The sequence below is a fragment of the Mauremys mutica genome, chromosome 22 (assembly GCF_020497125.1).
Source record: "Mauremys mutica isolate MM-2020 ecotype Southern chromosome 22, ASM2049712v1, whole genome shotgun sequence".
In the NCBI taxonomy this organism is placed as follows: domain Eukaryota; kingdom Metazoa; phylum Chordata; order Testudines; family Geoemydidae; genus Mauremys; species Mauremys mutica.
This window is the reverse complement of record NC_059093.1, coordinates 16,305,728-16,318,008: the sequence shown is the minus strand read 5'-3', so window position 1 is coordinate 16,318,008 and position 12,281 is coordinate 16,305,728. Positions and strand designations below refer to the sequence as shown.

Genomic DNA, 12,281 nt, shown 5'->3' with positions numbered 1-12,281 from the left:
TATTTGCTCAGGGAGCAGACTGGAAAGTGTCTGGATATGCCACAAGCGGAGTTCACAATCTCTCCGCATGGGGTTTTGTCCGGAGTGTTTAATACCCACCAGCCTACTCACCCCAGCCCTGCATTTACAGTTTCGTACTCCAGCCGCACCTATTCTGCTGGGGACACTAAGTTGACTGTGATTAATTTTCTGCGGTCATATGTCACTGACAAAATGAAAAGTGACACTTTCTGTGAGACCAGATGTTGGAAACAGGGTCCTGACAGCAGCTGCTACCCAAATGGGAACACAAAGTGGAGGAAATGGCTTAGAAGTGTAAGGATCCAGTTTGAAAGAGCTCTGCCTTTACTGCATACCCGGCATGTTCCTTCCCACCCCAGAGGTGGCTGCAATTCCAGTGATACTGAGTGCCGTTTGTGAAGCTCTTGGGGATGAAAATTGTTAGGTAAATACTAATTTATGCCTAGATGTGGCTGCCCTGCTTGGCACCACCGAAGGCCTTTGTGTCGCTGTATATGACGCGCCTGGTGGTCCTTCTGTGTTAGAGGGAGAAACTAGCAAAGGAAAAAGATAAAATCTAAGTGTGACGCACGATTTATTCACTAGAGGCCAGAGGAGTTACAGGGGCCTTGCTTGAACTGCTTCAGGCAGTAATAAGGGCTCTGTGCGTAAGAAAGCAACGTGTCTCTTTAGGGCCATGGGAAGCATTTTCTGCTTTTCTCCCTTCAATCTCCCTGCTCCCATTGGACAGAAGCAGGGAGTCTCGATTGTCTTGCCAGCCTGTTTTCGCTCCTGAGCTCAGAGCACAGCGCTCCAAAGGCTAGCACACTCTTCCGTAGCTTTGCCAGGGTCGTCCTTGTGGGATAAACCCAATCTGCAGCTCCCAGTTCTGTGAACATGACCCAAGAAGAGCAAAAGGTTCCTCCAGCTTCAGAACTGCAGGCAGGACAAGGATTCTCCATGGCAGACTAGTGCATTTCTTACGCTGGGATGTTGACTTTCGATGCCAGCAGCTCATCCTAAGCTGGACTGGGCTCAAACTCTTGGTAGTGTCTGTCTCAGGGCCTAGAGCAGCAGCGTCCATCTTGACTGAATTCAGCCTCCCACCTGATTATTGTCTCTTGGCTTCCAAGTCGCTGCATTAGCTGGCCCTATGGAACAGCCATGGAGAGACGGTGGATGTAACCCTGGCTGTGACATTCCCCATTCTTTGGAGCAGAATCTGACGCTTCTTTTAAAATAAAACACCCTTTTCCTCTTGGCACCTGGGCTTGGAGCGCTGAAGTCTGAACACACAGTCTGACTTGGAATTGGGACTTTTAGCCAGAGCCAAGTCAATCCTTCACGGAGACTGTTTTTAGCATGTGCTGTATGAGGCTCCTCTTCCATTCCTTTCCAACGCTGTGGGGGGAGGGATAGCTCAGTGGTTTGAGCATTGGCCTGCTAAACCCAGGTTTGTGAGTTCAATCTTTGAGGGGGCAATTTGGGGATTGGTCCTGCTTTGAGCAGGGGGTTGGACTAGATGATCTCCTGAGGTCCCTTCCAATCCTAATAATCTATGATTCCAACTATAACTGCCCTGGCTTGAGCCACTAGCACTTAGAATGGAGCTCTGGGCCCATCGGAGAAAGCTCACTGCTGCTCTGCAGATTGCTGAACTCGGGATGGCTGCAAGATATGAAACTCCTAGCTCTAGAGAGGAAAATAGGATGGTAGTGGTTAGAGCAGGGGACTGGGAGTCAGGACAACACGGGTCTGTTTCTGTTTGCCACTCACTTGTGTGATCATGGGCTTCCCCACTCCATGCCTCTGTTTCCCCATCTGCAACACGGGGATAATACCTACTTTGCCAGGGTCTGACAAATGCGCTAGGTAATATGTGACGTGGTTAGAAGAATTGGGAAACATGCCTTCGAGTCTGTTTAGCGTACCAAAGGAAAAGTTAAGGAGTGACATGATCACAGTCTGTAAGTACCTACATGGGGGACAGAAATTTGATGATGGGCTCTTCAATTTATCAGACAAAGGTCTAACAAGATCCAGTGGCTGGCTGGAAGTTGAAGCCAGACAAGTTCAGACTAGAATTAAGACAGATTCTTAAGGGAGGGTAACTAACCATTGGAACTACTCACCAAGGATTGTGGTAGATTCTTCTATCACGGGGTGGTTTTTTTTTAATCAAGTCTGTGTCATACAGGAGATCGGACTAGATGATCCCAGGGGTCCCTTCTGGCCTTGGAATCGCTGAATACAAAGGGATGTAGAGGTGCTAAGCATTATTACCGTGACCCCTGCAGAAACTGCCCATTGGAGTTGAGGGGCAGTTACTCTCCTGAGTCAAGCAGGAGGTTTGTCCCCTGCATTAATAAATTGCGTCTAAACTCCTGCCTGTTTTTCTGCTCCTGATGACCTTTCTAGGCCCATGATACAGCATGTTCAGTAACAGGGACTTGAGTTTTTTCCCCTTCGTTGCACTGGAAATTCAGGAAGTAATTGCACTGGGGAAAGCAGAGATTAATTAAAAGATTGGGTGAGGCATCTTAGCGTTCCCAACCAGCACACGAGCGCAGCATGCTGGAAGGTCCCTGACAGGTTCACTGTCGCTGTTTATAGCTTTAATTACACCGACTGGTAACAGGATCCTGTAACTCACCCAGCAAACTGGAGCGATGAGGGATGCGGAACAATAAAAGCTGAGAGAATGCACTGTTAAGGGGAAACATGCTGGGTGTGTTATCCAGCCCCCACAAGCAACAGGCCTCATTGTGGAGGTAGTTAATGGGAAGGAGGCAGCCTTCTGCTCCGCGACCCCCCCCCCCATTTCAGCAAATGGGCTTGTACGGGGCCAGCTCTGGGTCTGTCTCACGGGTGACCCTGTGGGGACAGACTCAAGGGACTTCAGTAGAGTGGTGGCTCCAGATTTATCCTGGCAGAGTTGAGATCAGAATCTGGCCTATTGTTACCGCTCTCCCTGTGCTGGGTAGGTGCTGAGCAGGCGCGCTTTGCTTTCCTACCCATGAGGATGTGTCCCGCGCATACGGGCCTGGTGATTTGGGATCACTGCTGGAGCAGGCATCTGCCTTGGAGAATAACATGCATGAGGGGACATGTGCCACTAGGCTCAACTATGTGTGTGGGGTGTTGGCCAAAACTACTCCCACCTCTGCCCAGTTGGGGAAACTGTGACCTACCCTCCCTTTCCCCTTGCTCCTCTATACATGGTACTGGGATGCTTTCCCACACAGCGGACACCATCTCCTCCCTTTCCACCTCCCGCTTGCTCACCTTCTGCCTCCCAGCTTGTGCTTTAAACGTTCGGTAACGGCTCCGATGCTCAGACATCGTCACAGCCTTGACATCTGCTTGCCTAAATCGTTTCTGGTAAAACACGTGCAGTAAGCCCTCAGCTTGGTCTGTTTTTATAGTTCTTTCCTGCATGGTATGTCTGAATCTAAAGTAGTTCTCCACCCCTTTAAATTCTTCTGCAGGCATGTACCTGATGGCCAGTGAGCTTGGCTGGTAACAGGCTTTTGGGCAGGGCTTGGCTAAGCAATGCTTTGAGAGTCCGTTCCCCTCCTTTCCCTCCTCTCCAATAAAGCTTTAGTGTGCAGCTGGCCTCTGTCTGCACTGGGTTAGAATTCTCACAGAGACACCGAGTGGTGGGTTTACAGCTGGACGGACTGTCGGCCAAGTATCCAGTATTGCATGACCCTGTCCATCAATTTCCTTCGGCAGGAATCCGAGAAGGGGAAAATATGTAAAAACATCGGAGAACAAGTTCCTTAGTGTGTAACCAAAACCTCGTCTTCTGTGACTCTCAGACAAGCCCTGGAACTGAGGGCTTGATCCCTCATGGTCATTACAGGTCCCATGGCACTTTTTGTAAAGCAGGAGTATTAATCCTGTTGTCCTGGCTAAATTCCAGTCAAGTAATTGCATTCTGCTACCTAAATCTTATCCCATCCCCTGGCCGTTTCAGCTGGTATTGTGCACTTTCTGTTCTAAACGATCCACAGCGTCGGTATGAACTGAACTTTTATATTCCACCTTGCAGGTTGCTGTATTTCAGCAATTCCTTTGTACAGTTTGGAAAGTTTCTCCTGAATGTTTTGAGATCTTTGGATGAAAGGAGGAGTATTTCTGTCCCTTGATGTTAATTCACCGTCACAAGAGAGTGGGCTAGGTCATCGGATGTACCAGTGTGCTCCGAGCCAATCCCCCGCCCTTGGATATGATGCTAAAACTTTTCAGTGTATTATCTGGGAGATTAAATTCTCTACCCTTTCTTCCCCAGGAAGCCATATTAAAGCGCTTTGGCGTGGCTGGCTCCCAGCTGCGGATTTACCTGCATTACCAGCCATCCTACTTCCACCTGCATGTGCATTTCACCGCTCTGAGCTACGATGCACCAGGCTGCTCAGTGGAGAGAGCTCACCTCCTGTCGGACGTTATTGACAATCTGGAGCTCGACCCCCAGTACTACCAGAAGCGTACGCTGACCTTTGCCCTCCGGGCAGACGAAGCCTTGCTGAAGAAATTCCAGGAAGCAGGCAAAGCTTGAGATCTCCGGGACTGGAAGTGGGCTGGTTTTCTACCTTTTTACGTATGGATTATTTTTATTGTCTTTGACTTTTTTTTTTTAAACTCAATTTTGTAAGACTTGGGATTGCGTTCCCCTCACCTGCATTTCTATCAATAAAATGTTGTTTGAGCAGAGACTGTTCATCCATGTGGCCCATGGAATCATGTCCTCTCTGCTCTGTCGAAAGGGGCACCTAACTTCTATGACAAACTAGAAGCTGGTGGGCCGACTCACAGGGCAGTGAATCAAATAAAGCTCCCAACGCAGCAGAATTTCAGTCCTTTTCTTCGGAGATGGTTTATTTCTGTAAACCAGCTCCTGTTTTCCTGGCCCCTTTCCAGGTCTTTTCCCCTGACCCCAGAGTCACCTGCAGGGCTTTCTCCAACAGAGGTGCACTGTTGATCTTTAATCTAAAGACCATGTAACCTGTAGGCTATCAATTGATCCCTGGTCTCAGACCTATCACTTAGGACATAGGCACCGGCTTCCTCCCAACCCCCACTTCGCCCCATGCCCTGCTCCCACTCCACTCCTTCTCCCAAGCCTCCGCCCCGCCTCTTCCCACCCAGTTCTGCCCCCTCTCCCAAGCTTGCTCCATCCCTGCTCCTTCCCCTCCTCCCAGCTCTTGCATGCCGTGGAGCAGCTGATCACGGTGGGCGGAAGGCGCTGGGAGGCAGGGGAGAAGTTGATTGACGGGGCTGCCAGCAGAGGGGAGATGCTGGGAGGAGTGGGGGATGCTTAGCCAGTAGGTGCTAAGGAGTGGATGCTTAGCCAGTAGGTGCTAAGCATCCACTAATTTTTTTCTGGGTGCTCCAGCCCTGGAGCTGCCAGTGGGTGCTCCAGCCCTGGAGCTGCCAGTGGGTGCTCCAGCCCTGGAGCACCAAGGAGTCGGCGCCTATGACTTAGGAGGATAAGTCACAGGTGGGGCTAAACCCACCTCCCTTAAAGGTTTATCCCATTCTGTGATATAAACACCCCTGGATTTTGCAGCAATTCCTCATCAGCTTTAGAGAAATGAAAAAAAAAATGAGGATTTTTACAGAATTAAATCTGAAAATGGATAATCTGTAGTGTTTAGATATTTTCACTGTCCCTGCATTTTCAGTACGCTGCAGGATGTACTCATAACACACAATTACATAGTAGAACTTGCGTGGGGAGGATGAGGGCTTGGCACCTGGGGAGCAGTTTGGGATCATGGCACAAACACGGGAGTTGCTAATTTCTGCTAAAATAAGCAGCAATGCAATAGTTCACAGTGCTGCCATTTAAATTGTCAACGGTCGGTTTCAGAGTTGTAGCTAACAGAGAAATAGGGCGGTTCGTGTACGGAAGGTTTTCTTCACAACTCTTTTAATGAAATGGCCTGCAAATTTTTGCAGCTGGCGAATGGCAGAATACTTAGGGACTTGCATGTAAGTCTTCTGCAATGTCCAGAGTGAAAATCTGAAGGTAGCAAACCCAATAGTCTGTAGGGAGGACAGGACAACTTGCTATCAGCAGCAGAGCTACGGGAGGGTGGAATTGCCAACTCAAATCCCCTTATGACTGCTACGGTAATTTCCTGCAATATCCAGGACAAACCTTATTGAAATAAGTATCCCAGGAGGTCTTGTATTAAAAATGCAAATGTTCACGTATTATAGTGGGATTGTATGTAACATCTCTGGGAGGGAGACATGGCTCATGTCAACCCTGGGAAGTGTTATGAGCTTCAGCGAACTCTTTTAAACAATGTGCCAGGTAAGAGTGCACTTCTGGTTCAGTGGGTTTCCTAGAAAATACTTGGGAAGAGGGGAAGGCAGCTTCTCACCTCCGGACTCAGCCTTTGAAGCTACGCCCTGAGGAGCAACCTATCGTCTGCTGATCACCTGTTCCCCAAGGCCCCACCTGTTGAAAGGAATGACAGAGCTGTGGGGGTGCTTATTCTGAGCTAACAGCTGTTCCCAAGTTGTGACCACAGAAAAACCCCTTGGTGGAGTTTGACGGACTGTTCGCCTACCAGAGCCCTGCTGGAGCTGGGCTGATCTCTGGTAAGCTGTCAGCATGTGTGTAGGTGCTTTTATTGTTTCAGAATGTTTTCTGTGTAATGCTTTTGTTTTAAGAATAAATGTGCTTGCTTAGACAGAGCTGTCTGGTAATTTAACTGTGGGCATTTATGTGGTAGCCTCTGCGTGGAAGGCAAAGCAGGCCCGCTTAGGCAGTCTGACTTAGGCCTTGGCTACGCTTGCCAGTGTAAAGCCTCCCAGAGCGCTGTACCATACTCCCCATCCACACTGGCAAGGCACGTACAGCGCTGTGTCTCCGTGGTTACAGCGCCGCTGGTACTCCACCTCCCTGAGAGGAATAACAGCTGTTGCGTATTGGGCTCCAGTGTAAACGTTTATTACGCACTGATTGATCTCCAGAAACTCTCCATAATCCTTTTAACTGACGCATCCTCTCTTGTTTGGTTGTGAACTCCAGAGGAGGAAGTGCCCTTTCAAAGCTCCATTTGGGGGCTGCTTATCAAAAAAACCAAACACAGCTACTGTTTGCTTTGAATGAGTGAGAGGCAGGCAGGGGGGCTCCGTTTGGAGTACCCACAGCTAATGTTTGTTTGAAGAGAGAGGCCGGAAGGGGGGTTGGGATCCCTTTTGGCCAGAGGCTGCTTATCTGGTCTATGAGAAAAAAAGAAACAGCTGCTGTTTGCTTTCAGTGAGTGAGAGGGGGTGGAGGAGGGAGGGGAGTCTGAACTTACAAGACAGCGGGCTGACACACTCAGCACTCCAAAAACCCACTCTCTCTCCCCGCACACTCCCTGTCACACTCCACCCCACCTCACCCCCATTTGAAAAGCACGCTGCAGCCACTTGCATGCTGGGATAGCTGCCCATAATGCACCACTCCCAATGCCGCTGCAAGTGCTGCAAATGTGGCCACGCCAGTGCGCTGTCAGCTGTCCGCGTGGACAGACTGCAGCGCTTTCCCTACTGCGCTGCACGAAGGCGGGTTTAACTCACAGGGCTCTACATCTGCAAGTGTAGCCATGCCCTTACTAGGGAACTCACAATGTAGGCAGGGAACTGGGCAGCCTGGAAATACCCCAGACAGGAGGGAAAGAGATGTGGGTCTCTACCCAACAGAGGCTGAGGAGCCTGGAGCTTAGAGCGGGTGCCCTGAACTGTGACTCTCCTTATATGCTGTGTGTGATTTTAGTGCTTTGAAAAGCGGTGTCTTGACAGCACTGGTCACTGAAATCCTCCCTCTTTCCAGAACTAGTACCACTGCCCACTCCCCACCGTTATAACTTAACTCTGACCTAAAGGGACTCCCTCTAAAGGTGAGAGGAATTTGCTTCCCATGGTCCATTGAAGCCGTTGCTCCTCTGCTGGACTGAGAGCAATGAGTATGGACCAGAACTGGTGATCCAGAAGTGAAAAGTTTTCTAGCTTGTTATGGATCCCCTGCCATTCAACCCCCAGTGTCTACTCACCCTCTAGCTCTCTGAACCAGCAGTGCTTTGAATGACAGTGCTCTCACTTCCTGAGATAAGACAAATAAAGTGCGTTGTCCGTCATTACAGGAGTTTTCTCGTGTACCCCAAGGAGAGCTCACGTACCTCAGTTTGAAGACCACTGCCTAAAGATTCATTAGCTCTTTCCTGAGCCCTCTTTTCATGTACCTTTAGCTTATGTAGGCATCTGTAACTCCAGGTCCTAGATGGAGTTTAACTTTGTTGATTTGAAACAATCAGGACACCCAAACGACGGCAGTTTTCAGGCTGTTCAGCTTGGGGTAGGGGATAATGTGCTGGAGTAGGACTCTAGCAACATGAGTTCTACTTCCAGCTCCATCACAGATGTGATGTTGGCCAACTCACTTCCTTGCTGTGTGCCTCAAAGAAGCGAACCCTGAAATAGGGATAGCCAAACCAAGATTGGGCTCCTACTCTGCTTGGCACAGTACATGCAGCTAATTGGATACTTGGACTGTGGGTCACAAGTGGCTCTTTAATGTCTCTCCTGCGGCTCTTTGTGGCACATGGTATTAAAACACTGTGTGATTTAATTATTAACTAACCTATGTTATTAACCAATCAGGATGCTTTTATTATGTTATTAACCAATTAAGTTATCAACTTGCACTGTTATATTTTAATTCTCACGGCAAAACTAAATATTTCGCCCATCATACTGTTTAAATATGAATAGTACTATAATAGATGACACAATGAACTCACACGACTGTGGCTTTTTTTGGGTAATGCTGATGCCTAATTCAGCGCCTGAACCACTAAGGTCTTGTCACTGAGCAAAACAGAGGAGAGGTAGTGGGTGGGAGGGGCAAGAGCGGGACAGGCAATGATTGGCCCAAGGTCACACAGCAGAGACAGTGCCGGGAACAGAACCCAGGTGTCTCAAGTCCTAGCCCAGTGCCCTGTGTGCTAGAGTCGAGACCATGCTGCTCCTGGGCTGTGGCAACAAGCAAGGAGGTTTCAGCCCAATAACATAATTCGTCAGAGCCTTAGTAGCCGTTCTGCCCGCGCCACAAATCTGTATAATTCCCCTCAGGGTTCAGGGCCAATGTGGAAGAAGCCTGGATGCACCTCCAAACCCCTGGAGACCTACCGTCCTCTCACACAGCCTACAGCTATTTTCTTGAGGGAGCAGATAAGTCTAGTGGCCTCCTGTCCCCACCACTATGTGTGGGTCAGAGAGCAGGCTCATTTCCCTCCAAGGATGGTGACCTGGTCTGTTTCTCCATCCAGCACCTGCATGTGCCATCTCCCCTTTATACTCCCATCTCTGCTCAGGGGGAGTATGAAACTGGAATCTTCTTAGCTGCATTTGTCCTCATGACAATGCTGCAGCTGGTGTGCGAAGCCAGGGCAGAGCACATGATGCAGGCAGCCCTAGCAGCAGCCTCTAATGACTGTAGGAGCTAACCACTGCTAACATTTCCTGGGGTCTCGAGGGGCATTCTGGACACTGGCTCAGAGTTGTCCCAGCGTTCATGGGATTGGTGGCATGGATGAGCAGCAGTCGATTTTTAGGACTTGCCCACTGAGAATTATGGTCTCCCACAGTATTCTTGCCAGCAAGTTAAAGAAGTATGGGCTGGATGAATGGACTATAAGGTGGATAGAAAGCTAGCTAGATCATCGGGCTCAACAGGTAGTGATCAATGGCTCCATGTCTAGTTGGCAGCCGGTATCAAGTGGAGTGCCCCAAGGGTCGGTCCTGGGGCCGGTTTTGTTCAATACCTTCATTAATGATCTGGAAGATGGCGTGGATTGCACCCTCAGCAAGTTTGCAGATGGCACTAAACTGGGAGGAGTGGTAGATTCGCTGGAGGGTAGGGATAGGATACAGAGGGACCTAGACAAATTAGAGGATTGGGCCAAAAGAAACCTGATGAGGTTCAACAAGGACAAGTGCAGAGCCCTGCACTTAGGAAGGAAGAATCCCATGCACTGCTACAGACTAGGGACCGAATGGCTAGGCAGCAATTCTGCAGAAAAGGACCTACGGGTTACAGTGGACGAGAAGCTGGATATGAGTCAAACGTGTGCCCTTGTTGCCAAGAAGGCTAACGACATTTTAGGCTGTATAAGTAAGGGCATTGCCAGCAGATCGAGGGACGTGATCATTCCCCTCTATTCAACATTGGTGAGGCCTCATCTGGAGTAGTGTGTCCAGTTTTGGGCCCCACATTACAAGAAGGATGTGGAAAGAGTCCAGCAGAGGGCAACAAAAATGATTAGGGGGCTGGAGCACATGACTTATGAGGAGAGGCTGAGGGAACTGGGATTGTTTAGTCTGCAGAAGAGAAGAATGAGGGGGGATTTGCAGAAGAGAAGAATGAGGGGGGATCTGCTTTCAACTACCTGAAAGGGGGTTCCAAAGAGGATGGATTTGCTGTTCTCAGTGGTAGCAGATGACAGAACAAGGAGTAATGGTCTCAAGTTGCAGTGGGGGAGGTTTAGGTTGGATATTAGGAAAGACTTTTTCACTGGGAGGGTGGTGAAGCACTGGAATGGGTTACCTAGGGAGATGATGGAATCTCCTTCCTTAGAGGATTTTAAGGTCAGGGTTGATGAAGCCCTGGCTGGGATGATTTAGTTGGGGTTGGTCCTGCTTTGAGCAGGGGATTGGACTAGATGACCTCCTGAGGTCTCTTCCAACCCTAATGGTCTATGATTCTATTAATTAGGCTGAGATCCACCAAACTCACTCCACATGGGTCACCGACTGCCTAATGGATAGTGCTAACTTCTGCTCACTGCTGAGCTTGAGCCAGATGTGAAAGGCCCTGCGTCCCTTCACGGAGCCTTCTAGCCTCCCACACGTTTGACTCTTGTCACCTTCTGCCTTGTTTCCATCATGGGGTGAAAGCACAGAGGGCCTGTCCTGCCCCTGCTTTGTCACTTCCTATTTAGGTGGGAGCAGTTAGTGGCATTTTGAGCCTGATGACTGGGTTAGAGGAAACAACTCAGATTTATCAACATGCATAGCTGGCATTCCACTTGAGAGCAGCTCACACCCTGCCTATTTCTTCCAATCACACCTAAGCCTGATCAGGATCAAGGAATTGTTTGACTTAGGGTATGTCTACACTACGGGATTATTCCGAATTTACATAAACCGGTTTAGTAAAACAGATTGTATAAAATCGAGTGCACGCGGCCACACTAAGCACATTAAATCGGTGGTGTGCATCCACGGTCCGAGGCTAGCGTCAATTTCTGGAGCGTTGCACTGTGGGTAGCTATTCCGTAGCTATCCCATAGTTCCTGCAGTCTCCCCCGCCCCTTGGAATTCTGGGTTGCGATCCCAGTGCCTGATGGGGCAAAAATCATTGTCGCGGGTGGTTCTGGGTCAATGTCGTCAGTCATTTCTTCCTCCGGGGAAGCAACGGCAGACAATCATTTTGCGCCCTTTTTGCCTGGATTGCCCTGGCAGACGCCATATCATGGCAACCATGGAGCCTGTTTTGCCTCTTGTCACTGCCACCGTATGTGTACTAGATGCCGCTGACAGAGGCGATTCAGCAGCACTACACAGCAGCATTCATTTGCTTTTGCATGATAGCAGAGATGGTTATCAGCCGTACTGTACCATCTACCATGCCATTGTAAATTGGCAATGAGATGACGGTTACCAGTCCTTTTGTGCTGCACCATCTGCTGCTGTCATAGGTGCCCCTGGCTGAGATTGGCCGGGGGCGCAAAAGACAAAAATGGGAATGACTCCCCGAGTCAATCCCTCCTTTATGGTATCTAAAAATAGAATCAGTCCTGCCTAGAATATGGGGCAAGTGTACTAGAGAACCAGTGTATCAGAGAACCAGAGAGCACAACCGCTCCGTGTCAGATCCCACAGAAATGATGAGCTGTATGCCATTCACAGGGGGTGCCCCTGCAACAACCCCACCTGTTGATTCCCTCCTCCCCCAGCCTTCCTGTGCTACCGTTTCAGTGTCCCCCCATTTGTGTGCTGAAGTAATAAAGAATGCAGGAATAAGAAACAGTGACTTGTTAGTGAGATATGAGGGGAAGGCAGCCTCCAGCTGCTATGATAGTCCAGACAGGACATTAAGCAGTGTGGGGGAGAGGAGCCCAGCATCCCGCTGCTATGATAGTCCAGGCAGAACAGAATCTTTTCTTTATACATGAAGGGCGGGGGCTGATGGAGCTCAGCCCCCTGTTGCTATGATG

The 12,281-nt window shown here is 49.4% G+C and overlaps 1 protein-coding gene across 1 annotated transcript in view; it reads left to right on the top strand.

Annotated features, from left to right (window-relative positions):
• The window catches only part of DCPS (decapping enzyme, scavenger), a 56,573-nt gene extending 51,857 nt beyond the window's left edge, over positions 1–4,716 (top strand). Inside the window, exon 6 of the mRNA XM_044996843.1 lies at positions 4,295–4,716. Coding sequence (XP_044852778.1) covers positions 4,295–4,561 — 267 coding nt within the window. The 3' untranslated portion in view covers positions 4,562–4,716. The remainder of the gene's footprint in view (positions 1–4,294) is intronic.
• The last annotated feature ends 7,565 nt before the right edge of the window (positions 4,717–12,281 follow it).